The sequence below is a fragment of the Podarcis liolepis genome, assembly GCF_965112155.1.
Source record: "Podarcis liolepis genome assembly, chromosome: 2".
NCBI classification, from domain to species: Eukaryota; Metazoa; Chordata; class Lepidosauria; order Squamata; family Lacertidae; genus Podarcis; species Podarcis liolepis.
Window position 1 is genome coordinate 120,387,724 of NC_139555.1, and position 26,621 is coordinate 120,414,344.

General features: G+C 45.5%; 2 protein-coding genes across 2 annotated transcripts in view; both read right to left on the minus strand.

The window, feature by feature from the left end:
- LOC310701614 (uncharacterized protein) overlaps positions 1-4,390 on the minus strand; it is a 70,612-nt gene extending 66,222 nt beyond the window's left edge. The window contains exon 1 of the mRNA XM_083492776.1: positions 4,285-4,390. Coding sequence (XP_083348902.1) covers positions 4,285-4,375 — 91 coding nt within the window. The 5' untranslated portion in view covers positions 4,376-4,390. The remainder of the gene's footprint in view (positions 1-4,284) is intronic.
- A 5,287-nt stretch (positions 4,391-9,677) lies between these two features.
- On the minus strand, positions 9,678-26,553 carry LOC310701600 (zinc finger protein RFP-like). The gene is made up of 9 exons (XM_083492744.1): positions 25,257-26,553; positions 23,630-23,725; positions 22,275-22,505; positions 21,206-21,228; positions 19,826-19,944; positions 17,519-17,551; positions 15,786-15,815; positions 12,633-13,155; positions 9,678-9,893 (listed from the first exon to the last, which is right to left on the minus strand). The coding sequence occupies exons 1-8, from the start codon at positions 25,680-25,682 to the stop codon at positions 12,638-12,640; spliced, it is 1,476 nt and encodes a 491-aa protein (XP_083348870.1). The 5' UTR covers positions 25,683-26,553; the 3' UTR covers positions 9,678-9,893; positions 12,633-12,637.
- Between the last annotated feature and the right edge of the window lie 68 nt (positions 26,554-26,621).

Below are 26,621 nucleotides of genomic sequence, written 5' to 3' on the forward strand. Positions count from 1 at the left end.
TGGCTTTGTTTGGGCTTTTTTTGACCATAGGAACGCATTAATTGATTTTCAATGCATTCCTATGGGATTTCGTGCTTCGCAAGACGAAAAATTCGTTAGACAACAAAAATTGCGGAACGAATTAATTTCGTCTTGCGGGGCACCACTGTAACCTATTAACTTTCTGGCCTAGGATGCCTGGTGCAGCAACTGGTCTGTGTCCTAGAATGCTTATACAGGTTTGTCAGACATAGAGAAATGGCAGTAGAGAAAAAGGGCATAGGTGCAGAGGCTTGTGGGATTTGATCAGAAATTATTGTCAATGAATCAAACCCAGTCAACGCAGTGCTTTCATTGCGGACACAATGGCTTGATGCATATCATTCCTCATAGTAATCCCATCTGATCACTATAGTTATAGCTGCTATCTCTGTTTCATGTACATCATAAAATGAAACAGAAAAAGCTTTACGAAGTCCAATCAAAGGCGACTATGGGGTTGTAGCTCTCATCTTGCTTTCAGGCCGAGGGAGCTGGTGTTTGTCCGCAGACAGCTTTCTGGGTCATGTGGCTAGCAGGACTAAACCGCTTCTGGCGCAATGGAACACCGTGATGGAAACCAGAACTCGTGCCTTCCCGCCACTGTGGTACCTATTTACCTACTTGCACTGGCGTGCTTTCGAACTGCTAGGTTGGCAAGAGCTGGGAGAGAGCAACAGGAGCTCACTCCGTCGCACAGATTCAAACCGCCAACCTTGCCATCAGCAAGCTCAAGAGGCTTAGTGGTTTAGACCACAGTGCCATCCACCTCAGGCTTGTGGGAGGAAACTACTGCCAGCATAGAACAGCCTGCTAGTGGGATTGGCACTTGCTACCAATCTGCTACTGGGCTGAGTTCAAGGAGTTTGTACTCGCATGCAAGTCCCTGTTCTGCTCAGTCCCAGATATACAGCAGAGATTCTCCTGCAAGTTCCAAAGATCTCCAAAGCACACACCCAGAATGGGGCTTTTAGTGTCACTGTTTGTGTTCTGTGGAATGGCATCCCTTTCGGGGGGGGAGGGAATTGGGACCTTTTTCAGCTGGATAAATAGATTTTAATAATGGGTGTCCACTTGTTACGGTTTTAGTCTTATTTTTATTTGTTGCCTTTGTGTATATAACTGCTTTTTAAAACATTTTTTGTATAAATTGCCTTGAGACGGTGGTTTAGCAGGCAATCAATTATTTTGTAAAAATATTTTTAAAATACTTTTCACGTAAAATACATTTCACTAATTTTACAATCATTTTGATATTTCAAGGTTTGACTTTCTTCCCCCTCTCTGCAGTTCCTCAAATTTATTTTTAATATCTTCTGCATATCCAAATTAACTTAATTTGCTCATTTATTCATCTTCTTTAAATATATACTCATATGAAACTGCAGGTTATTACAATAATCCTACCAATGTTTTTATCTGTTTACAATTTATCTGTAAATATTCAATAAACCATTTCCATTCTTTTATTTTAAAAAAATGTTATTTTGATTCCTTATTCTTCTGGTAAGTTTCGCCATAGAAGGCAATCGTATTTAAGGAAATCAATGAATCATTGTTACAAATAATATGATAATAATTTTTACTTTTTCTACTGGCATCTGACCAGGGTTAATCCTCCTGTGGAATTTTGTTAAATGGGAAAACGGTAGATAAACAGAAGCAGAGCTATAGAAAGAGATATCCAGAAGATATACACAAATAGATAAATCTCGCTGGACCAAAAGAATAAGAATTGTGATGCTGACACACAGTCGTTAAACCCGTTGAGTATTCCCAATTAAGTTACTTGCATTTCTGAAAATATATTATCATCAAGCAGAGTAAAAGGGAACCATACCGAGAGAGGACACGATCCTGCAAATCTCCTTCATAATTTGGCTGTGCAGGGCTCTCTGGTCAGGACCCAGCAGAGCCCATTCCTCTTCAGTGAAACTGAGTCCTGAGAGGGAGAGAAGGAGAAGGCAGGTGGGGAAAATGCTTCCTTGCAGATATCAAAATAGACTGGCCTACAAGCAAAATCCCAAAGCCTTGTTAAGGGGAGGGGAATGGGCACTACCCTCAGGATTAATATACATTGGTACCTTGGTTCTCAAACTTAACCCATTCCAGAGGTCTGTTCCCAAACCAAAGCATTCCAAAACCAAGGCGCGCTTTCCCATAGAAAGTAATGCAAAATGGATTAATCCGCCCCAGACTTCTGAAAACAACCCCTAAAACAGCAATTTAACATGAATTTTACCATCTAACGAGACCATTGATCCATAAAATGAAAGCAATAAACAATGTACTGCAATCACACGATCAATCAGTCGGTAGCTGAACTGGGTTCCATACAGTCACAAAAACACGAGTCAAAATAAATAGCAAACACAGGCAGACCTCAGCGTAACACTCAAAACAGAAGCATAACACTCACAATTGAATCAAGGCACTCAAAACGGAGGCACATTCAGCTTCCCAAAAAGTTTGCAAACTGGAACACTTACTTCCAGGTTTGCGGTGTTTGGGTTCCAAGTTGTTGGAGTACCAAGGTGTTTGGGAACTAAGGTACCACTGTAGAGGCTGGAGAAGCTTTTTCCCTCACCTGGGAGCCTCTTTCCATTCAAGACAATATTCGGGGCGGATCCAGAGGCAAAATTTTCTACCTCCCTCCAAGGAAACAACAGGCAAGATCAAGGGCCAGAGAGAGGCGTGGAGGGCCACAGTTAGTGCCCCCTACCATGAGGCCTGGGGTTCCCCACTCCTGATTCAAATCTTCAAGAGTGGCGTTGACAGCCTTCCTAGTGGGTAGCAAGATAGCGGTACTGGCCGGGTCCCCGGTCCTGATTCCCTCTACCTGATTTGGTGACCCAAGGAGAGATGGCTGAGCACGAATCGTCAGCACGATTTCATCACCTGCGAGAGACAAAGAGGTCAGGAATGTTGAAGGTCAACAGCAGGGATCATGCAGTTTATCAGCTAAGGGTTAAATCTGGTGGTGTTTAAAGAGAGCTGGCCAAGAGGGGTGGGCGGAGCTGCTGCTTAGCAACCAAGCAGAGCGGCATGACCTTCACTGAGGAAACGTGCTCGGATTGGCTGGGTGGTTCTGAGGGAGCTTTCCTCTGCTATGTTTGGATGAACGTCTCCCTGCTTTTGCTCGCTTTTTTCGCAGTAGCACATGCTTCTCACGTAGACAAGAAGTTTGGGATCTGTTTAGCACAGGGGTCAGCAACCTTTTTCAGCCATGGGCCGGTCCACCATCCCTCAGACCATGTGCTGGGCCAGACTATATTGGGGGAGCGGGAGGAATGAATGAATTCCTATGCCCCACAAATAACCCAGAGAGGCATTTTAAATAAAAGCACACATTCTACTCATGTAAAAACACCAGGCAGGCCCCACAAATAACCCAGAGAGGCATTTTAAATAAAAGCATTCTTTTTTAAATTAATATTCTTGATTGATTAAAAAATTTACATGTCTGTACAAACATTATGTACTATCTCTTAACAGGTAAAAAAAGAAAGAAAATTATATAAAATAGAACATTTATAAAGAAAGAAAAATAAAGAAGTAGCAAAGATAATAAACAAAGAAATAATAATAATAAAAGACAAAGTCCTGGAGTGTCCGCAGGCCGGATTGAGAAGGCGATTGGGCCGCACCTGGCCCCCGGGCCTTAGGTTTCTACCCGTGGTTTAGCAGATGGATGGCCTTATTTCAATGTCCCCTTGGATCCTGCAACCTGAGGGACTGGCACTCAGACAAGTTGCACATCATGCTCATCCTGAACTTGCAAGGAGCCATTCTTCTGGTCGAAGGGGCCCATCTATGCTTACTCCGTAAGGCGGTTTCTCTGTCACCTTCCTGATTGATAGGCCACCACAAGGAACGTTTCCTTGGCCTCAGAGAAATCTCCTCCTGCCTCTGCAGTTCGTTCCTTTACCTGAAACAGCAATGAGGACTAGGATCAAAAATAAAATTCTAAGAGGGAAAACACTTTTTGGGGAGAGTTGAGACAATCCAGAAGACTTTGGGCAATTAGTGAAACGTTTTAGGGTATCTCCCCCTCACTTTACCAGCTCCTGGGAAATATCTCAGGTGAGGATGTATTTTAATTGATTGTCTGATTTTATGTTAATGTGTTATACATTTGATGTTAGCCGCTCTGAGCCCGGCTTTGGCTGGGGAGGGTGGGATATAAATAAAAATTATTATTATTATTATTATTATTATTATTATTATTATTATTATTATTATTATCTCAGTGAAACTGTCTCTCACCTGCTGCTCCTGCTGCTTCTGGTCCTCTGCCCGACTCAGGAGGAAACCTTCTGCCAGGGCCACCGCCTGGGAACTGGTCTCTGCTCCGCATTCCCTGACCCAGTTCTCTGTCTCCGCGGGGAGGACAGCCAGGAACTGCTCCAGGATCACTAAATCCAAGATCTGAGCCTCGGTGCGTCTCTCCGGCTTCAGCCACTGAGCGCAAAGATGGTGGACTCTCGGGGTCCCTCGGCCTCCTGGTAGCAGAAATGCCCGAAATGCCAGCATTGTATTCCCCCATTTGGAGGAATTGGTGAATTTCTTTGAGCAATAGAGGTGGCCAGGAGCGTGAAGACGGGAAAGAAACCTCCCAGCTCTGGTTTTCTTGTATAGATTTCTGCATGCAGTTACAAAACATCAGAAAAGCAGGGCCCAAACGTCCATTGCAATGGTTTCCCTCCCTTCCCCCAACCCCTTAAACCTTTGCATTAGGGGAGCAGAGAAGGGAACGGGTGCTCTGGTGCAAAGTCAGATGCCTGGATGGATGGGGAAAGTGTCGGAAATCAAGCCCATATCAGGAGAAACTGGCAACAATCCCAGGCACCCGGCTTGATCTCCTGTTGACCTCCCTGGCTGCATTCCCCAGCAAGATCCAGACTAGGTCTCGATAGGCAATTCTTCTCAAACGTGGGAAGAACACCCCCCCCCTCTTTCCTGCCCCCCCTGGCAGGGGAAAGAGATAGACAGAAACATATTTACATGCCTTTATTTCTGTCTTTGCAGCATTACAAAAAACATGACTGCTCTCTTCAAGCTCCAGCAGTCTAGTAGCAAACACTTCCTGCACTTCCTGTACAGCTCATATTACACTCTGAGCTAATTGCGATGCTTCGCACTGTGAATTGACTGTCCCTCTGTTTCCCACGGGCAGTCCCAACATTCCCATTATGTTTTGCTTTCAAGCTAGCAGTTTGCAGCTGCATTGCTTCTATATCGTAACAGAAAGCTGTGGTCCTTTGGGAAGGCTTTAAAAGTGGATTAAGCATCCTCCCTAGAGGATGAGGCCGTCAGGGCAGTCCTGGCACAGTTCCCCCTTCACTGTCGGAGACAAGAGATGCGTCTGAATACCAGGCTCAGGGAATCTTTTAAGTGTCACTGTTAAGTGTCCAGCTTGCCGGCTTTCCATCGGGGCATCTGGTGGACCACTGTGAGAACAGGAGGCTGGACTGGAGGGGCCACTGGCTGCGTCCAGCTTCAGGGCTCCACTTGGGCCGGCTGAATGGAGCCTCCATTCTTAGGGGCAGTCTATCTTGGAATAACAGTTTCTGGGAATTTGCAGGTGGGGAGAGGCACTGCGGCACTTAGGGGCTTCCCACATGCAGCTGTTTGACCACTGTGGTGGAATCTAGACACATATAAAAATGCCTTTTTTTTTTAAAAAAAAAAAGGTTTTTTAAAAAAAATATTGAATTTGCCGTGAGCTCACCATTGCCATCTAGTGTCACATTTGTATAATGCACTGAAAACACATTAAAACGTTATATTTGCAGCTGTATAGCTGAGCCCTGTGAGAACAGGAAACTTGACAAGGTGGGCCACATTGGAAAATGTTTATTGAATATATGGGGGGGGGATTGTGCACACTTGAAAACATTGGCAGCATTAAGATAAATTCAACAGTGTATTTTTAAAAAGTTTTTTATTTATAAATTTAATTAGTTTTACAATCAATTTAACATTTCAAAATTTGACCTCCTTCCCCCTCTTTCTGCGCTGCATTGGCTCCCAGTACGTTTCCAAGCACAATTCAAAGTGTTGGTGCTGACCTTTAAAGCCCTAAATGGCTTCAGTCCAGTATACCTGAAGGAGCGTCTCCACCCCCTCGTTCTACCCAGACACTGAGGTCCAGCACCAAGGGCCTTCTGGCGGTTCCCTCCCTCAGGCAAATATAATATGTTTAAGCTGAAGAATGACAAAGGGAGAGTGTGGTAGATCACTGCCAGTTTTTGATATTGGATGGTGGATCTCAGGCTACTTGTGGTTGGATGTGCTTGATCTAGAAGATATAGATGATCTGATTAGAAAAATAATGGGGTTGAAGGATGGAGTGGGAGGAAAGTTTATTTTGAAGAGTCTATTTCTGTGTTGCACCAGCTGCAGTTGACAACAAAATGGATTGTGTTTTGTTGATTAATAGCTATTATTTTCTTAAAAGAAGCAAGACCCCCCCCAGGTTAATTAGTTAAGTCCCCAAATGTTCTAGACTCCATTATGAAGCATCTCAACTTGATGGTTCCCAACCAAGGCCAGGGACACATCACAAGGGCAGCCACAGACCCACACTGACAACCACAGCTCCCAGTAACTCACACTATATTTGTCCTCTTGGGGGCTTCCCACTGGGGCACCATATCGGCTACTGGGAGAAGAGGAATCTGGACTAGATGGGCCTCTGGATTTGCATTGCCTTGTCGTGAAGATAAGATAAGAGGACGCCATTTTCTGTTCAACTCTTACGATGCCATCTTGGTTTAGTGATTGTAACATCATGACTGGTCTATATCATTCAGCTGCATGTTCCTCTCTGGGGCTCTAAATGGGGTCTTGTTTTGAGTGTGACTTTTGGATGTGAATATATGAACTTGTCAGACTCCTTATTAATTGCTTTTCACCTAAAATAGGAATCAGTTGGGTCTTCAGAAAGTTAAACGAATAGTATAAAGAAGGTCATGAGCATTACTTCAAAAATGGGGAAGAGCTGCAGCTCAGGGGAACAGCGTCTGCTTTTTCCAGGTTCAACCCCGTCATCTCCGCTGGGAAAGGTGCCGGTCTGAAATCCAGTAGAGCCACAGCCACTTAGTGTAAGTAGACACTGCAGAGCAAGATGTCCCTGCATCTAAAGCACCAATGCAGCTCAATTACACACACACACACACACACACACACACACACACACACACACACCAGTGCATGGCATCTCCAGGATTGACTTTCTGTTCCCACAGTTCAGAGGCCGGAGCTGAGAGATGTTGTGTTGTGTTTGAGAGGCCTGCTCCTTCCTGATTTGTTTTCCTGCTGCCTCAAGAAACCAGTCGTTGTTAATTCAAGAAAGTTCTCTGTCAAGGCTTCCTGTCCCAGGAAGGGACAAACGAACTGCCCACCCCCTGCTCTGGTCCCCATGATGGAGGCAGAGACACATTATCTCCACATTGCAGATCCTCATAGCAGTAGAAATGTTGGCCCTCCAAGAAAGCTGAATGGTGGGAGATCCAGGACAGATAAAAGCATTTCATTGTGCAGCACACAATTGAGCTATGGAACTCACTGCCACTGGAGGCAGAGATGGCTACCAGCTTAAAATCATGGAACCGCAGAGTTAGAAGGGACCACAATTGTCACCTAGTCCAGATCTCTGCAACGCAGGAATCTTTTGCCCAACGTGGTGCTCAAGCTGGTGATCCTTAGATTAAGACGATCGTGCTCCACCCACCAAGCTGGGGACAAGACAAGGGGACAAATTCATGGAGCACTAGGCCGTGAAGCACAATGGCTCTGCTCTGCCTCCACAGTCCAGAGGCAGCAGGCTTCTAAATCTTGTCAGCTTCGCCTATGAGCCGGTGCCAACGACTGGGCTCAACCTCTTCAGCCCCGACTGGGCCAGGCGAGCTGGGAAAGCACTTCCAGAGACCTTCCACTGCCGGGAGCAGGTCTAAGTGCTGTGGACTCACAACTCGGAGCTGTGAGCACCAAACTCAGTTCCAAAGTCAGCCGAGCACAGCAGAGTATATATTACACGAACGACGGCTCTGAAGCATAACTTCTTTATTCTTTTACAGCTACTGCAAAACTAAAATAAACTACTGAAGACTATCGGAGATGCTGAACTGCATGAGTGTTACAGTTGCTTGAGCGGTCACCTTATCTCTATACAGTGGTACCTCGGGTTACATACGCTTCAGGTTACAGACTCCGCTAACCCAGAAATAGTGCTTCAGGTTAAGAACTTCGCTTCAGGATGAGAACAGAAATTGTGCTCCGGCGGTGCAGCAGCAGCAGGAGGCCCCATTTGCTAAAGTGGTGCTTCAGGTTAAGAACAGTTTCAGGTTAAGAACGGACCTCTGGAATGAATTAAGTACTTAACATGAGGTACCACTGTACAGATAACACTCAGGCTCCTTTTGAAGTCAGGCTGGAGCGGAAGAAGCGATGAGCAAATCCCAACCTCCTTTCTGAAACATTGTCAGCAGATTCTTGCAATGGGAGGGGTGAAATATCCACAGATCTCAGATGCTGGAAACTGCAAGGGGGGGGGGGGAGGCTGGTTTTGCTCTCTGGTTCTGCTTGCAGGTGTCCCACGGCGTCTGGGTGGCCCCCGTTGGGCGCTGGACCAAATGGGACACTTTTGTGTCCTTCCATGGGGTGAGTGGAAACTCACAGGGAAACGTATGATGACACACAAACATCACCAACATCATATAGGGGGTGGAGCAAGGGGAGGTGGCCCTCAGGCAGGTGGGGGGCGGCAAAGGTATCTTTATTTTGACATGTGCCACCACCCCATGGGAAATGCAGGAAAAGGAGATCAGGCTGCACAGGTCAGAAGTCGGCGGCCCTGATAGTGGAGCCAGGGAGAGTAATACCAGATCTTTGAGAGAGGTCAATTCCACAGGCATTTGTTGTTCTAGCTCTTAGTATCCCAGGAGAGAAATCAGATGCAGCTGGTGCTGAAAAGACCCTCCTTGGGGGAACATTGTGCATTTGGGGTGGGGCTGAGGAAGACGGGGAAGGTGCCCTGCGAAATGTATAGGGCAGCCCAGCCCATGGGGCCCCCTCTGGAAGCTGCCCGATTGCAGCTCCCATCCTCTCTGACCCCTGGCCATGCTGGATGGGTCAGAGGGGAGTCCAGCATTATCCAGAGGACACCCCATTTGAGGCCCCTGATAGACAGAGTCCAGCCTGTAAATACGGAACGTTAATGCATCAACCCTAAACACGTATAACTGGGCAGAAGCCCCACTCAGTGCAATGAGGTTTATTTCTGACGTGTGGAGATGGGGAGGCTTTATTTGCAGAGGACATTTGAAGCTGACGCCCTGTTCAATTTCTTTTTTATTTTCTTCCCATCTGAGGTCTCCAGAGTAAGGAGCTTTCCTGCCTGATGTGGGGGAAGGGGTTCATTTTTTCCCCTCTATTAATCCAATTATGCATGCATTTTCACAGCTGCATAAGGTCTTGTGGGGAGAGGGAGGTTTCGTAGAATCGCAGGGTTGCGCTGGATCCTGAGGGTCATCTAGCCCCACCCCCTGCAGTGCAGGAAACCTTTGCCGAACGTGGGGCTCCAACCCACAACCCTGGGATTAAGAGTCTCATGCTCTGCCAAATCAGACATCTCAACAGGAAAACAAGACTGAAGGTGAGGAAAAGATGATTTATTGGGACTGTTAAAAGTGTGACTGTCTCTTTAAGAAGTAGTAAGCTGCAGAGGGAATTATGGGAAAATGAAGGAAAATGAATCTTCTCAAATTCCCCTTGAAAAACTGCCCAAAGTTCTCCTGGTGGGTAAATGTTATTTATATCAGTCACTCTGGTCTGGAGAGAAACTCCTGCTGGGCCTGAGAGGCAGATTTAGTCTCCTCAGGAGATTTTTTTTTTTTTTTAATAATTTTTATTGCATTTTTTCAGTCATAGACAAAAGAAGAAAAGAAGAAAAAAGAAAGATACAAAAAAGAGATAAAAAGAATCGTCACCTTTCGACAGCTTATTTCAACTTTCTATCGAACTTCCCCACATCTCCCGCACAATGCATTCTTGACAATAAATTTATCAGCAAATTATAACCTTGTTTCATGTGTTTCTTTTGTACTTTCAATTGCAATTTAAGTTTAAATCCCTTATTATCCGTTTACTCTGAAAACAAAACATATTTTCATTTTTAACATTTGAACTTGATTCTTTCAATAATATTATCCAATTTCATAAATATTACACTCTCATTGCTGGGGCTAGCATTTCAAATTATGCGTCATTTTATAGTTCATATAATTTATAAAATTTTTGCAGATAGTTCTTAAATTTTTTCCAGTCCTCCTCCATTGCTTCTACTCCCAGGTCTCGGATTCTGGCGGTCATCTCGGCCAGCTCCATGTAGTCAATCAGTTGCGTTTGCCACTCTTCCAGTGTGGGCAAATCTTGAGTCTTCCAATATTTGGCGATCAGGATTCTTGCTGCTGTGGTAGCATACATAAAAAACGTTCTGTCCTTCTTTAACACCTTTTGGCCCATAATGCCCAAGAGGAAGGCCTCCGGTTTCTTAGGAAAGGTGTACTTAAACACCTTTTTTAACTCGTTATAAATCATTTCCCAGAAGGCCTTCACTCTTGGACAGGTCCACCAAAGGTGAAAGAATGTTCCTTCAGCCTCCTTGCACTTCCAACATTTGTTATCAGACAAATGGTATATCTTAGCAAGCTTGACTGGGGTCATGTACCATCTGTATATCATTTTCATGATGTTTTCTTTCAAGGCATTACATGCCGTAAATTTCATACCGGTGGTCCATAACCTTTCCCAGTCTTCAAACATGATATTGTAACCAATGTCTTGAGCCCACTTTATCATGGCTGATTTAACTGTCTCATCCTGTGTATTCCATTTAAGCAGCAAGTTATACATTCTCGATAATACCTTGGTCTTTGGTTCTAACAACTCTGTCTCAAGTTTCGATTTTTCCACCTGGAATCCTATTTTTTTGTCCAACTTAACAACCTCATTAATTTGGGCATAGTGAAACCAATCTTGCACCTTATCCTTTAAATTTTCAAAGCTCCGCAACCTCCAATTGTCACCAATTTTTTCTATTAATTCCCAATATTTCGGCCAGCCGGCCTCCATATTGGGTTTTTTCCACGCCTTAGCCTCCACTGGTGATAGCCACCTCGGAGTCTTACTTTCAAGTAAGTCTTTGTATTTCATCCAAACCATAAAAATTGCTTTCCTGACAATATGGTTTTTGAACATTCCATGTGTTTTTGCCTTGCCGTACCACAGATACGCATGCCATCATAACGAATTGTTAAAACCTTCCAGGTCTAGGACATCTGTATTCTCTAATAAGATCCAGTCTTTCAACCAGCAGAAGGCTGCCGCCTCATAGTATAACCTTAAGTCTGGCAGGGCAAACCCCCCTCTTTCTTTTGCATCAGTTAGTATTTTAAACTTTATTCGGGGCTTTTTGCCCTGCCAGACAAACTTTGAAATATCCCTCTGCCACTTTCCAAAACATTCCACTCTGTCCACGACCTGCAAGGTTTGAAATAAAAATAACATTTTTGGCAAAACATTCATCTTAACAGCAGCAATTCGGCCTAGCAAGGAAAGCTTCAATCTCCACCAAGTTTCCAAATCTTTCTTAACTTCTGACCAACATTTCTCATAATTATCCTTAAACAAATTCAAATTTTTAGGCGTCAAGTTTACCCCCAGGTATTTCACTTTCTTAACCACAGTTAACTCTGTTTCCTTCTGAAACCCCTCTATTTCTAAAGGCGTCAAGTTTTTCCCCAAAACTTTAGTTTTTTGTTTGTTCAACTTAAATCCTGCCACCCGACCAAATTCTTGTATCAGTTCCAAAACTCTTTTTGTACTAGATTCTGGCTCCTGTAGTGTTAAAACTAAATCATCTGCAAATGCTTTCAGTTTATATTGTTTCACTCCGACCGTGATCCCCTGTATTTGCCGGTCCCTCCTAATCATGTTCAGCAAAACCTCCAGGACTGATATAAATAATAGGGGGGATAGGGGGCACCCCTGACGTGTTCCTTTTTCAATATGGAACTCCTCTGTCACCACATTGTTCACTATCAGCTTAGCTTTTTGTTCTGAATAAATTGCTTCTATGCCATTTTCAAACCCCCGTCCCACTCCCATCCCTTCCAAGTTTTTCTTCATAAATTTCCAAGAAATATTGTCAAAGGCCTTCTCAGCATCAATAAAAATTAGCACTGCTTTAGTGTTAATATTTGTTTGCAAAAGTTCCAGAATATCAATAATATTCCTAGTATTGTCAAACAAATGCCTACCAGGGAGAAAGCCTGCTTGGTCCTTATGGATTACTTCATTTAAAACCTTTTTCAATCTGCTTGCCAAAATGTCTGCAAATATTTTATAATCCACATTTAGGAGTGAGATGGGACGGTAGTTCCTAAGTTGAGTCTTTTCAGTTTCCACTTTGGGTATCAATGTGATGAAAGCTTCTTTCCACGTTTTCGGTGCCCTTCCTCCCCCCATAATCTGATTGCAAACCTCCATTAGTGGTTGAATCAAGTAGTCTTTTAGTGTCTTGTAGTACTTGGAGGTGAGCCCATCTAGGCTCTCCTCAGGAGATATTGAGGTGGGTTTCAATTCCCCCCAGATAAAAGAAAGGGAGGAGGGTCTCTCCAGAGAACGAGGCTCCTGAGAACGTGTAGAGTTCGGCTCCTGAGTCAGCGACAGAAAAAGACACACGTCCCCCTTCATAGTCCAGAGTCACCCGGATCCTCCTGGGCTCCTCACTCAGGGACAGAGAAGAGGGAAAAGGGGATGAGTAGGCCCAGTACTCCCCTCCCGACTTCCCCACAGCCCAGATCCCTCCCTCAGGGCTAAAGACGAAGCTGCCCTTTCTCTCCACAGACTTCCTTGCAACCCCCACATCCCACCACCCCCCACTTCCCACAGTGACTTCCCAGAAATGTCTGCCTGCTGTGAATCCCTCACGTCCCAACACACAAGGCCACTGAATGAATCTCTCAGGATTGTCAGGCAGGGCTTGAGGTTTGTCTCCCAATCTCAGGCTTTTCCGATCCTTGGACAGGATGAGTTGGGGATGGGCTGTGTCTGGATCCAGAGTGACATTTGCTGTTGGGAAGAAGATGAGGGAGAGAGAAGATTAGGCAGAGTCAGCAGAGAGAGAGAGATGGACATCCTAATCCAAGAAACACCCGAAAACCCAGATTCCCTTTCAGATCAAGGGGATTTATTTGCATCGCATGCAAGACTGAGACGCCTCCTTGCAGACTTTGATCAGAATAAATATCTTCTGGTTGGCTTTTAAATCAGTTTACTTCACTTTCTTATATTCAATGTGCATTGTGCCTGCCCTCTTCTCAATCCAGGCATTTTCTAAGGGGAAAAACCACCCAGGAAACCTTTTACTCAGCTCTTCTGTGTTATCTAAGAGGAAAGAGAGGAGAATTGGAGGAGGCAGGAGAGGAGAGAAGCTGCTTTCCTCAGACAATCTCTGTGGGAATTGGCCTTTGGGGATCTCTGGGCCCTCATGCACAAAAGTGAAAATCGTGCTTGCTCTCCATCTCTCTCACCCACTTGGTCTCTCCTTCCTCCCAACCATCTTGAAAGTTTAGGCCTTGCCGCCAGGGAAGAGGAGGCAGGTGGCAGGGCAATTTTACAAAGGACTGCTTATTCCATGCTTCTCTTTGGGATTTCATATATACCATAAGACTAGTTCCCTTAGAGAAGGGGGGAATAACTCAAAAGGTTACCAGTTTGGGGCTGAGACAGTCATGATAGGCAAGTGTAGGGCTGCCCTATTTTGAAGAGCAATAAAGACGACACATTGGCCAACTTCGACTTTTAACCATGGATCGCTTTGACGACTCTCATTTGAAATACCCCTACTATATGTAGGCTATAGAAGCTGTGATATATTGCTAGTAGCAATGCTCTTAACTTCCAAGAACAAAGGAATAATAATACATATTGCTCCCTCACTTGCCACATGAAATATTTGGGCACATGTTCACATCTTTCTGAATGTAAGTGTGCACAGAACAATTCATTAACCTGTTGAACATCTGCATGTGGACTCTCCTTAAGGGCAGGGGGGTCTTAACTCTTGCCCTCCCGGACTCCTCCTCCAAGATCTTGTAGCTGAGCCAGCGTCCTTTTGGTTCAGCCACAAGAGAAGGGATTTTTACAGAATGTCGCTAGCTTAAGATGCTGCTCTGTTGTGATTCTCTGCTGCAGATTAGCCTAACCGGGTGTCTTAGATCTGAATCTAATGCAGGCATAGGCAACTTCGGCCCTCCAGATGTTTTGGGACTACAACTCCCATGATCCCTAGCTAACAGGACCAGTGGTCAGGAATGATGGGAATTGTAGTGCCAAAACATCTGGAGAGCCGAGGAGGCCTATGCCTGCTCTAATGCAATATTAAAATTTACATGGGTTCCTAGAAACCAAAAAACCAAACAAAAAAAAGGGGACACTTTGCCAAATTTTAAAAATCTGCCCCGATACAAATTTTAAGAAATTTTGATCATGAAAATAGAAGACATGGCTGGGAAAAAGAGGGCACATGGCAACCAGGCCTGAAAAAGGTCACATGATGGAAAAGCAACCAGACTCTCTTTAGCCAGGAGGAAAGCTCTTCCCTCCTCCGCCTGATCATCTATGACATCATAGAATAATAATAAATAATAATAATAATAATAATAATAATAATAATAATAATAATAATAATACTATATATTGCTCCCTTGCTTGCCACATGAAAGTATTTGGGCACAAGTTCACATCTTTGTGAACATAAGTATGCACAGAACAATTCATTAAACTGTTTAATATGTACATATGGACTCTCCTTAAGGGCAGGGGGATGTTAACTCTTGCCCTCCTGCACTCCTTCCCCAACATCTTGTAGCTCAGCATATAAGCGAAGAGATTTTGCTAGCTTAAGATGCGGCTCTCTTGTGATTCTCTGCTGCAGACTAGCTAAGCAAGGTGTCTTAGATCTGAGTCTAATACACTAGAAAAAAAATTGTGCGTTCATGTAAACCAAAAAACCAAAGAAAAAACTTGGGACATTATGCCAAATTTTAAAAATCCGCCCGGGGAAAAATGTTAATCATGAAAATAGAGGATGTGACAGGAAAAAGAGGACATATGGCAACTAGGCCTGAAAAAGGTCACATGATGGAAAAGCAACCCGACTCTCTCTAGGCAGGAATAAAACTCTTCCCTCCTCCCCCTGATCCTTCTGGGCAGTTTCTCTCCCCTCCGTGGGCACCTTCAAGTCCACCCTCTCTGCCTTTGTGGTACAGTGGTGCCTCGCAAGACAAACATAATCCGTTCCGCGAGTCTCTTCGTCTAGCGGTTTTTTCGTCTTGCGAAGCAACCCTATTAGCGGCTTAGCGGATTAGCGCTATCAGCGGTTTAGCGGCTAAGCGGCTAAAAGGCTATTAGCGGCTTAGAAAAAGGGGGGGAAATCGGAAAAAATCGCAAGATGTTTTCGTCTTGTGAAGCAAGCCCATAGGGAAATTCGTCTTGCGAAGCGCATCGAAAAACGGAAAACCCTTTCGTCTAGCGGGTTTTTCGTCTTGCGAGGCATTCGTCTTGCGGGGCACCACTGTACAAACAGCAGGGCTAGAGTCTAGCTGTGGATGGTTCTCAACATACAGAAGAGACTCTTGACCCCCATGAAACACTAGTCCCCCCCCTCCTGTGAACTGGGGTCTCCGTGTGGAATTTACCTCTCTGGAGACTTCTGAGTGACTGAACGTCTGAGGAAGCAAAAAGAGAGGCTTAATGGTCTACACTGCAATAGTTCAAAGAAAATCTTTTTACAAAACATCACCATAACATAGCATCTGTTGTTTCCTTATTTTAAGCAAAAGATGACATCATACAACAAGTAATTGAAAGACAACAACTGTAGGCCTAAGGAATTAAAACAACTAACGTGTTTAGCTGTGATTCCTGCATTGCAGGGGGTTGGACTAAATCAGGGGTCAGCAAACTTTTCCAGCAGGGGGCCGGTCCACGGTCCTCAGACCTGGGGGGGGGGGGCGGACTATACAGTGGCACCTCGGGTAAAGTACTTAATTCGTTCTGGAGGTCCGTTCTTAACCTGAAACTGTTCTTAACCTGAAGCACCACTTTAGCTAATGAGGCCTCCCGCTGCCCCCGCGCCACCAAAGCACAATTTCTGTTCCCATCCTGAAGCAAAGTTCTTAACCCGAGGTAATATTTCTGGGTTAGCGGAGTCTGTAACCTGAAGCATCTGTAACCTGAAGTGTTTGTAACCCAAGGTACCACTGTATTTTGGGGGGAAAATGAACAAAACCCTATGCTCCACAAATAACCCAGAGAGGCATTTTAAATAAAAGGACACATTCTACTCATGTAAAAACACGCTGATTCCCGGACAGTCCGCAGGTGGGATTTAGAAGAAGATTGGGCCGGATCCAGTCCCCAGGCCTTAGTTTGCCTACCCATGGACTAGATGACCCTTGGGATCCTTTCAAACTCTACTATTCCATGATTCCATGGGGAAATCAGAAATGGTAAACCATACTAGAAAATGGTGGAATACAATCATTCAAAATCCACGAATGAAATGGGAATCTGTACTGAATGGCTGGAGGAAGGTTAACATCAGCGCCAAGTAAACTGGTGGGGAAAAGCTGTTGAAACCGGAATTTCCAAGCATGCTGATAAACCAAATTGCAGAGGAAGAATCGGCAGAGCTTTACCCTGTGATTCAAAGGGTCTCGTGCAATGGGAAGTCCTCCCTCATGGAATGGGGCTGATCTCATAAGAACAGTGGGAAGTCTCAGGAGATGGGGATGGCTGATGAGGTTGAAACTGAGGAGGAGGCAGCTCAGGCCTTGCTCTGCTGCTGGGAGACCAGACTGGGCAGGAGGTGGAGGAGGGACTGGGTGCTTGCGGGTGCCCATTTTAACACACTACACGAGGGGGAAATCCAAGCAAATATAGAGAAGCCTCAAAAGAACCTCTCCAGATTGTGTGGAGGGAAAACAAAATGCAAGGGAGGTTCCCTAGCCATGAGAACCAGAAACCATGGACACTGGACTGACCCTGCAGGATTTTCCCTAAGGGTTTTGTAGGATATCGTAAGGCTCTGAGGCTTTCCCCCACAATTGAGCAGTATATACATTTTATGAAAGAAAGCAAAATCTGTAAAATGGAGGGTGAAACCAGGATACTAGTCTATAGGCAGGAATGGAACTCAGACTGGTGTTCAGGTTCTTTGCAGGGACAAGCTCAGCCCCCAATCCAAGCCTTCAACCTCCCTCCTAGTTCATTCATGGGACATAGAAAGAACCCAAACACCACTAGAGGACTGTTTCCCAGAGTGACGCCATTGATGGGGGTCCCAAAGTCTGCAGAACAGACGGTTCAACATCCATGAAATATCAGTCTCCATCCCTCCTGTCAAATTGTTCCTCCCTTGGAAATATACCTTTCTGAAGCTGTTTTCTGTATAACACAGCATCTGAGGAAGCAAAAAGATATAAAGTGTAAGGGCAACACTCTTCCACCTGAGATAAATCTCCATACAAAAGTAACACTTCATAATGTGACATCCTTAGACACGAAGTGTAGACACAAAGTCAGAAAAGCTAAAGCACAGAATGAACTCAGGATTGCTAGAGAGGTTAAAAGCAACAAAAAAGGCTTTTATGGGTATGTTCGTAGCAAAAGGAAGAACAAAGAAACAGTGGGGTCACTCAGAGGAGAAGATGGTGAAATGCAAACAGGGGACACAGAAAGGGCTGAACTCCTCAATGCCTTCTTTGCCTCAGTCTTCTCCGATAAAGAAAACAATGCCCGACCTGAAGAATTTGGAGCAAATGATTCAGCAAAGGAAACACAGCCCAGAATAACTAAGGAGATAGTACAAGAATACTTGGCTAGTTTAGATGTATTCAAGTCTCCAGGGCCAGATGAACTGCATCCAAGAGTATTAAAAGAACTGGCAGATGTGATCTCAGAACCACTGGCAGTCATCTTTGAGAATTCCTGGAGAACAGGCGAAGTCCCGGCAGACTGGAGGAGGGCAAATGTTGTCCCTATTTTCAAAAAGGGGAAAAGAGAGGACCCAAATAATTACCGCCCAGTCAGTCTGACATCAATACCAGGGAAGATTCTGGAGCAGATCATTAAGAAAACAGTCTGTGAGCACCTAGAAAGGAATGCTGTGATCACCAATAGTCAGCATGGATTTCTGAAAAATAAGTCATGTCAGACTAACCTGATCTCGTTTTTTGACAGAATCACAAGCCTGGTAGATGAAGGGAACTCAGTGGATATAGCCTACCTTGATTTCAGTAAGGCATTTGACAAGGTGCCCCATGATATTCTTGTAAAGAAGCTGGTAAAATGCGGTCTTGACTATGCTACCACTCAGTGGAATTGTAACTGGCTGACTGACCGAACCCAAAGGGTGCTCATCAATGGTTCCTCTTCATTCTGGAGAAGAGTGACTAGTGGGGTGCCACAGGGTTCTGTCTTGGGCCCAGTCTTATTCAACATCTTTATCAACGACTTGGATGATGGACTCAAGGGCATCCTGATCAAATTTGCAGATGATACCAAACTGGAAGGGGTGGCTAACACCCCAGAGGATAGGATCACACTTCAAAACGACCTTGACAGATTAGAGAACTGGGCCAAAACAAACAAGATGAACTTTAACAGGGAGAAATGTAAAGTATTGCACTTGGGCAAAAAAAATGAGAGGTACAAATACAAGATGGGTGACACCTGGCTTGAGAACAGTACATGTGAAAAGGATCTAGGAGTCTTGGTTGACCACAAACTTGACATGAGCCAACAGTGTGACGCGGCAGCTAAAAAAGCCAATGCAATTCTGGGCCTCATCAATAGGAGTATAGCATCTAGATCAAGGGAAGTAATAGTGCCACTGTATTCTGCTCTGGTCAGACCTCACCTGGAGTACTGTGTCCAGTTCTGGGCACCACAATTCAAGAAGGACACTGACAAACTGGAACGTGTCCAGAGGAGGGCAACCAAAATGGTCAAAGGCCTGGAAACGATGCCTTATGAGGAACGGCTAAGGGAGCTGGGCATGTTTAGCTTGGAGAAGAGGAGGTTAAGGGGTGATATGATAGCCATGTTCAAATATATAAAAGGATGTCACATGGAGGAGGGAGAAAGGTTGTTTTCTGCTGCTCCAGAGAAGCGGACACGGAGCAATGGAGCCAAACTACAAGAAAGAAGATTCCACCTAAACATTAGGAAGAACTTCCTGACAGTAAGAGCTGTTCGACAGTGGAATTTGCTGCCAAGGAGTGTGGTGGAGTCTCCTTCATTGGAGGTCTTTAAGCAGAGGCTTGACAACCATATGTCAGGAGTGCTCTGATGGTGTTTCCTGCTTGGCAGGGGGTTGGACTCGATGGCCCTTGTGGTCTCTTCCAACTCTATGATTCTATGATCCTTGAATTGACTCCATTCAGAGCAGGAGAACCTCCAGAAGGACAACCCCAGATTGTGTAGACTGCTAACCAAAAGGAAAAGGAGGTTCCGTATAACTGAAAACAGATACACTCTGGTTCAGGCTTCCTTTACAGGATCCAGCGTCACAATATACATGGGCCATTCTGGGGGACAGGAAATGAAGGCTGGAGCACCAAGAAGGAAGGTATCCTGGGGTTATTAAATTCCATCCAGTAAGAGCCTGGCATGTTCAGTTCTGAAGAAATAATAGAATTCCCAGTGTGAAATCCTGGCAGCCATTTTTCATTACCTTTCCATTGTTTCATTGTATCCTCCACAAGGTGATTTAGATCACAGGATTCCAAGATCCTGTTCCTCAGTTCTGGAGGGAAAGGCAGTGGGTTTTCTGGACTCTCTCTTTTCTCATACCTGGTGAAAAGAAAAACAATGAATGGCCCCATTGTGGCACCGTCTCCCTAATTATTGCAGGAGATCTCAATAACATGAACATAGTTGAAGCTTATTTCCCAACAGGTAATTCAACATGATCTCCGAGCCCTGGCCAATGGCTTCGTAAGGATGATAAACAGCACAAGGGACAAGAGGCAACCCTGTGGGACATCACCGGAGGGCTCCCATGGCTTCACACTCTGCTGCCCCATAACAACATTCTGGGAAGGTCCCAGGACGTAAGGGCCAAACCCCTGAAATGGAGTGCCTGCAACCCCTCCCTCCCTGAGCCTCTCCAGAGGATGTTAGAAGAAGGAGGAGGAGGAGGAGGAGGAGGAGGAGGAGAAGAAGAAGAGGAGGAGGAGTTTGGATTTGATATCCCGCTTTATTACTTTCCTAAGGAATCTCAAAGCAGCTAACATTCTCCTTTCCCTTCCTCCCACACAACAAACACTCTGCGAGGTGAGTGGGGCTGAGAGACTTCAGAGAAGTGTGACTGGCCCAAGGTCACCCAGCAGCTGCATGTGGAGGAGCGGGGACGCGAACCCGGTTAACCCAGATTACGAGTCTACCACTCTTAACCACTACACCACACTGGCTAGTTAGTGATGTCAAAAGCTGCCAAGCGGTCAAGGAGAGCAACCTCCACCCTCCCTGCAGCCCCTCTCTCACACAGGAAGTGTGCAACCCCATGCCCCATGGGACTCTCCCTCCAGAGGCATCAAACAACCTGACTTTCACCCCCCACTCAAGACCACCTTCAGCCTCTCACGCTGGAAACACTCCCAAGAAAAAGAGCCAACCCATTCTAGACCAACAGACCTTCCCTCCCTAAGTGCCTCAAAGGGGCTGAGTTACCAGAGTTGGGGGGCTTCCAGTGGGACATGGAAAGATACTGGTACGTCCTAAGCTGTTCCCAAGGATCTTTGGCACTTTCTCTTCTACATGTTTGAAATTACCAAAGTCAATGAACAGATGGTGGAAGAGAAAGAAAAGAGGCCCCATCCCTGTGTGAAGTGATGTGGGGAGGGAGGGAGGAAGGAGGCAGCTGACCTTGATCCTTGGAGGGAGAATTGGGGGGCTACAAGTTCAGAAGAGGGGGCCCTGCTTTTACCTGTGAGATGCCTCAGGGAGTGAGTCCTCCAGTCTCCCCCCTGCAGCCCCTGGAGGGCCATGTCTGAGGTTCTTGCATCTCAGCTTCAAAGAGTGATGCTAATGGAAATGAGCCAGATCCACTTACCTCTGCAAGGTCCTTCTCACATTCTAGAGGGAAAAAGAGAAGGGAATTCACTGCACACCACAGGCCACACTAGGAAGACCCCCTCAGACCCTGGAGTGGAGGAACAGCCTGGCCCTGACATGTCAGTCTGCCTGGCACAGGCCAAGGTTCTGGGGAGGGAGGGCGGAATCAGCCAGTTTTGGTTTCTCACAGCTTTTATTTCTCCAATCTGAAATTATTAATTTTTCCAGTATCAAGTTCTCCACATTTCCACATCTGTTTACAATTATTATTTTTTAAATCCTTATGAAAATCCACCAGCATTTTAGGGAAATTTAATATTTGTGGGTTCAGGAGAAGATTCCATCCCATCTCTTCTCTTCGATTATAATTAATTAACTTTAATCCCATTTGCATTGTGCCATTCAGACGTAAGTAAGCCTACAGGATAATCCTACCAGGGAACTGTCCCAAGTTGTCTTCCACAGAAGTCCCCAAATTTCAAATTCTACTTTCCAACTGGAAATAAAAAAGCACCTGCAGCATAAAATGCCTCCAAAGGGGTAAAAAAACAGCTCCGGGTTTCTTTGGGCTCCTCCACACTTCTGCTTTTCCTGTGCCCAGAAAACACGGGTCCAAGTGGTTTTGCCTTTGCCCTGCCACTTTCTCTCAGGAAAAACCTGCTCCTTAGTTCAACATTGAAGGAAACATCAATGCAGAAAAAACCTGGCTGAGGTTTGCTCTAATTCAACAGTAAGCAGCGGGTTTTCCTGGAAGAAAGGGGTGGGACAAGCAGCAGTCTGGATGAGTCCCTCTGTCCTCGCTGAAGCCCAGCCCAGGGCAAGAAGGCAGCATTGCCAAGAAGGAAGGCATTCGGTGACAAATCATCAGCAAAGAGCAGAAAACCACCTCCTGTTCCATCAAGAACACAGGAGAGACCCAGGGCTCTTGGGTCTTCCTGTCCATTACAAACCTGACTGGAGGCTCCATCATCTGAACCCCTGCACTTCTTGTATACATGAAAGAGACACATGAAGGATGGGAGGCAGCCTTTTCCTGGAGCCTTGGGCTGTTCCTGCCACCATCTTACCTGCAGGAGTTCACTCGCTGGATGCTGACTCTTCTCCTCCATCTCCTGGATGATCCTCTCAAGAGAGGAGAGTTTCCTGGAGAGTCTGGCCAATTGCTCATCCCTTCTCCCTGCAATCTCCTTCTCCACCTCTTCCACATGATTCAGCAGACCTTTTTCTTGTTCTTCCAGGAAGTGGCGCAGTTCTCTGAACTTCTCCACGGCCTTCAGCCTCTCCGTTTCTGTTAATTTCTGCAAGAAAATAGAAGGTTTGAGTGTGTTTAGTGCTTAGCCTCAAAACAGCAGAAACAAAATTATGAGAATTCCACAGGGAGGACGCTTCTGATATTTCTATAGACATTAAACCTCCAGTGGCTAAAGAAGTAAACCTTTATTTTGAGGGGAGGCCCTCTCCACTGCTGTTTCTGTTGACTTCTATTTTGCAGACGGATACAGCCTAAAGGAAGGAGCTCTTTTTTCTTAGCCATGGATTTCCCCTGCATGTTTTGGGGCATGGCATAACCAGAGTTCACAGTTGTTCAGAGAACCTCCACGGACATAAAACACACCTCAGTTTAGACTGGGGTGTAGGAAGGAACAGAAACAGAGGAGCACAAAGTGCAGAGTTCATCCCCCTAGCTCCCCTGTTTTCTTTAAAGGTTCAAAATGGCCTGAGTTTACTTAAAATGAACAAGAGCCCACATTTAGAAAGACAATTCTTTAGTAGAATTTATGGTAAATCAGGATTTGTATTGAAATGCTTCCACCCTTTCAGCTCACAAGTCCTCAAGCTTCTCCTTGACTGCTATTCACATAATAAATGACAAGGGGAAATAAACTCAATTTAGCTGCATTCAAAGGTGAACTTACCTAATTTGCTATTGCTGAAAAAATATGGAGACCAAAACAGAGCTTTAAAATTCTGATATTTTCAAGCTTGACCCAGCCAGGAAATATTCACAAAAAATGTATTTATGAGGGTAAAGTAAAGATCAAAATATTTATACAAAGAGGTAGCTACCGTAACATCTGATTCATAACAGGCTGATATGGAAAAAGGAGAAATGAGGAGAAGCTGAAACAGGCAGATTTCTCCATCACTTCTCAGTCCTGACTCAATTCTTCTTCTTCTTCTTGCAGAGGCTTGACAACCATATGTTAGGAGTGCTCTGATGGTGTTTCCTGCTTTGCAGGGGGTTGAACTCGATGGCCCTTGTGGTCTCTTCCAACTCTATGATTCTTCTTCTTCTTCTTCTTCTTCTTCTTCTTCTTCTTCTTCTTCTTCTTCTTCTTCTTCTTTATTGAATTTACACACTGCCCTATACCTGGAGGTCTCAAGTGCTTGTTCCCTGTCTAGTAACAACAGAGACACTTACAAGGAGGTCTTTGCTTTCCTTGTCCAGATCTGCTTGATAGGCCAGAATTTCCTCTCTCTCTTTCCTCAGAATCTCCAGGCGGCGACAGATCTCTCCCTAAAGAGAAAAGGGGAAACTCAGCTTTGATTGAGACACACAAGAGAAATGAAAATCACAATGGCTTCTTGTGCCCAGTGGCCTTGCTAGAATAGCAAAGTTGTTTCCTGGAGGAAATAAAAGTACAGAGGTTTTCAGCCTTCTTGGGCCCACGGCTCCATGGATCAACTACCTTCATCTGCAGCACCCCTGTGGGGCTCAGGATCCCAGTTAGGTCCCCCCTTGCCTGCAGATCTTGCAGCCCCTCACCCTTTCTCAAACACCCTCCCTTGTGGCCTGATCTCTCAGCCTCCTCTCCTTTCCTTGGGGGTCCCAGCCTGACTTCTCAACTTGAGGTCTCAGGGAGAAGTGGGAAGAGGAGGAGAAGGAAGGGGTAAGGCAGGATCCAACCTGGGATGTACCAGTCTAGCGTCAAAGAGATAGTGAGGTCAGCCCAAGAGGCGAGAGATGCAGGGATAGAGCAGCGCTTCTCAAAACTTCACCCATTTGAAAACTTCCAAACCCCTCTTTTGGGTCAGATGGCAATTCTGGTTTTCTGCTATTTGTCAGTTATTTTCTCTGCAGTAGCCAGACCCCAAGTGTGCTTGTGCAACCAGAGGAGATTTAAGTGCTGCAGCTTCTTCCATTTCTGGGCCAGAGAAGTTCTTGCTGCAGCCAAAATCCACCTTTGGTGGATTTGGTCATAAGATTGCTGTCTGGTCCTCCTTTGGTCAGAAGATTGCTGTCTGGTCCTCCTGCCAATTCAAAGGGACCAGCTTTTTTCCACTATTATTACTATTTCGTGGCATTAGTAGCACTGCATGGCACAGGAGCATTTTTGCACCACTGTAGTGGAACAAGTGATATTTTTAAAAGGGATTAAAATTAAAAGGCATTATATATATATATCCCTTGCCTTTGCAGTTGCTACTCTGAATCACTGAGTCCTTTGCCATTTGGGATGGGAGGAGATCCTCAGCCCCCCCCCAACCTCATTGCATAGCCCCCCCCCCATAAGCGTGCTCCCCACCAGTAGGTGCTTCCACTCCACTCTCTGCTTCCAAAATATTTTTTTGGGTGGGGATTCTGCACCGTCTGGTCAATTCCTGGCCATCTCCCCCCCCCCCCGCTGATCCCTTGCTGCTCTCTGTTTTGCAGGGCATTGAGGAGGCATCCTGGTAACCAAAGGAGACGTGTACTTAGTTGTCTATGTGCAATTTACATTTGTACCGGTATAAATATGTACAAAGCAGCCTTTCAGGGGGATGTGGACGAGGTTAACCCTTTCTCTCCCTGCCAAGGTCCCAGTTCAAATCTTTGAAGCTGCGGTGAGTATTTCAAGATCCCCTTGTCCCCCTGGCAGAGAAAAAGACTTCAACTCCCCCCTCCAGCCACCCCAGGAGCCCTCAGGCTTCCCCTGGGCTGCTTCCAAGGCGATAAACAACGACCAATCAATGCCATGTCTACTTTGGACTTCAGAACTAAAAAGCAAACCTCCCAAGAAGAATCCCAGCTTTTTATTTCTTCCCTTCCAGATCCAGGGATCTCCTACCTTGTATTCCTGGAAAGCCTCCTCCAGAGGAATCACCTCGTGCTCTTTGTGCCCCTTTGATTTGTCGCACACCAAGCAAATGGGGGCTTCATCCTCCTTGCAAAAGAGTTTCAGGGGCTCCTGGTGCTTCTCGCAGACTCCTCCTTTCCCTCCTTCCTCCTTTCCCTCTTGAAGGCTGAGATTCTTGGCTATTTCTACCACGTTAGCCAGCTGCCGATTGCGGATGAGGCTCCGTCTCTGAACTGTTTTTCTGCACTGAGGGCAGGAAGCCTCCGCCTCCAATTCCCCCCAGAACAGGACCAGGCAGGATCGGCAGAAGTTGTGCCCACACTCTGGGATGGTCACTGGATCCTTGAAGTAATCCAGGCAGATGGAGCAAGTGGCTTCATCACGGAGATTCCGGATGTGACCCCCTGCAGCAGCCATGGCTCCCTCGTGCTGAAGACCCGAGTTAAGTTTCGCTTTTTCAGTTTTCAGCCACTGGGAGTTTCCCTTCCTGGAAATGACTCGGTGATCATGTGATCTTTGTTTTTTAAACAAAACATGTCTCCAGGTCTTTTCAATTGCTGAATGTTTTCTCAAGTAGTAGCAAATGCTTCTGGATTGCCTCCTGTTAATAAAGAAAAATCATCCTTGTAGGTTGATTGACCATCAGAACATCCACACAGGAGAGAAGCCTCACAAATGCCCTGAGTGCAGGAAAAACTTTTCTCCGTGAGATACGCTGATCAAACACCAAAGGACCCACGCGGAGGAGAAACCTTATGAATGCCCCGAGTGCGGAAAAAGCTACATGCAGAGGAAGGGATTAATCGGGCACCAGATAATTCATTTAGGGAATACGACCAGCAAATATTCTTGAAAAGTGCCACATTCCACAGAAAAAAGAGGGAGAAATGTTGGTTACATCCTGATTTGCAGTGGAGAACACACACCTTATCTAGGTCACAAGACATAGGCGGATGGCCAGTTGTTGTTGTTAATTCAAGAAAGTTCTCTGTTGAGGCTTCCTGCCCCAGGAGGGGACAAACAAAACTGTCCACCCCCTGCTCTGGTCCCCACGATGGATGGAGGCAGGGAGACAGAGACACATTATCTCCACATTGCAGATTCTCATAGAAGTCGTGGCCCCCAAACAAAGCTGAATGTTGGGAGATCCAGGACAGAAAAAAGCATTTCGTTGTGGAGCGTGTAAATGAACCATGGAACTCACTGCCACTGGAGGCAGAGATGGCAGCCAACTTAAAATCATGGAATTGCACAGTTGAACGGTACAACCAGGGTCACCTACTCCAGATCTCTGCAGTGCAGGAATCTTTTGCCCAACGTGGTCTCAAGCCAGTGACCCTTAGATTAAGGCTATCA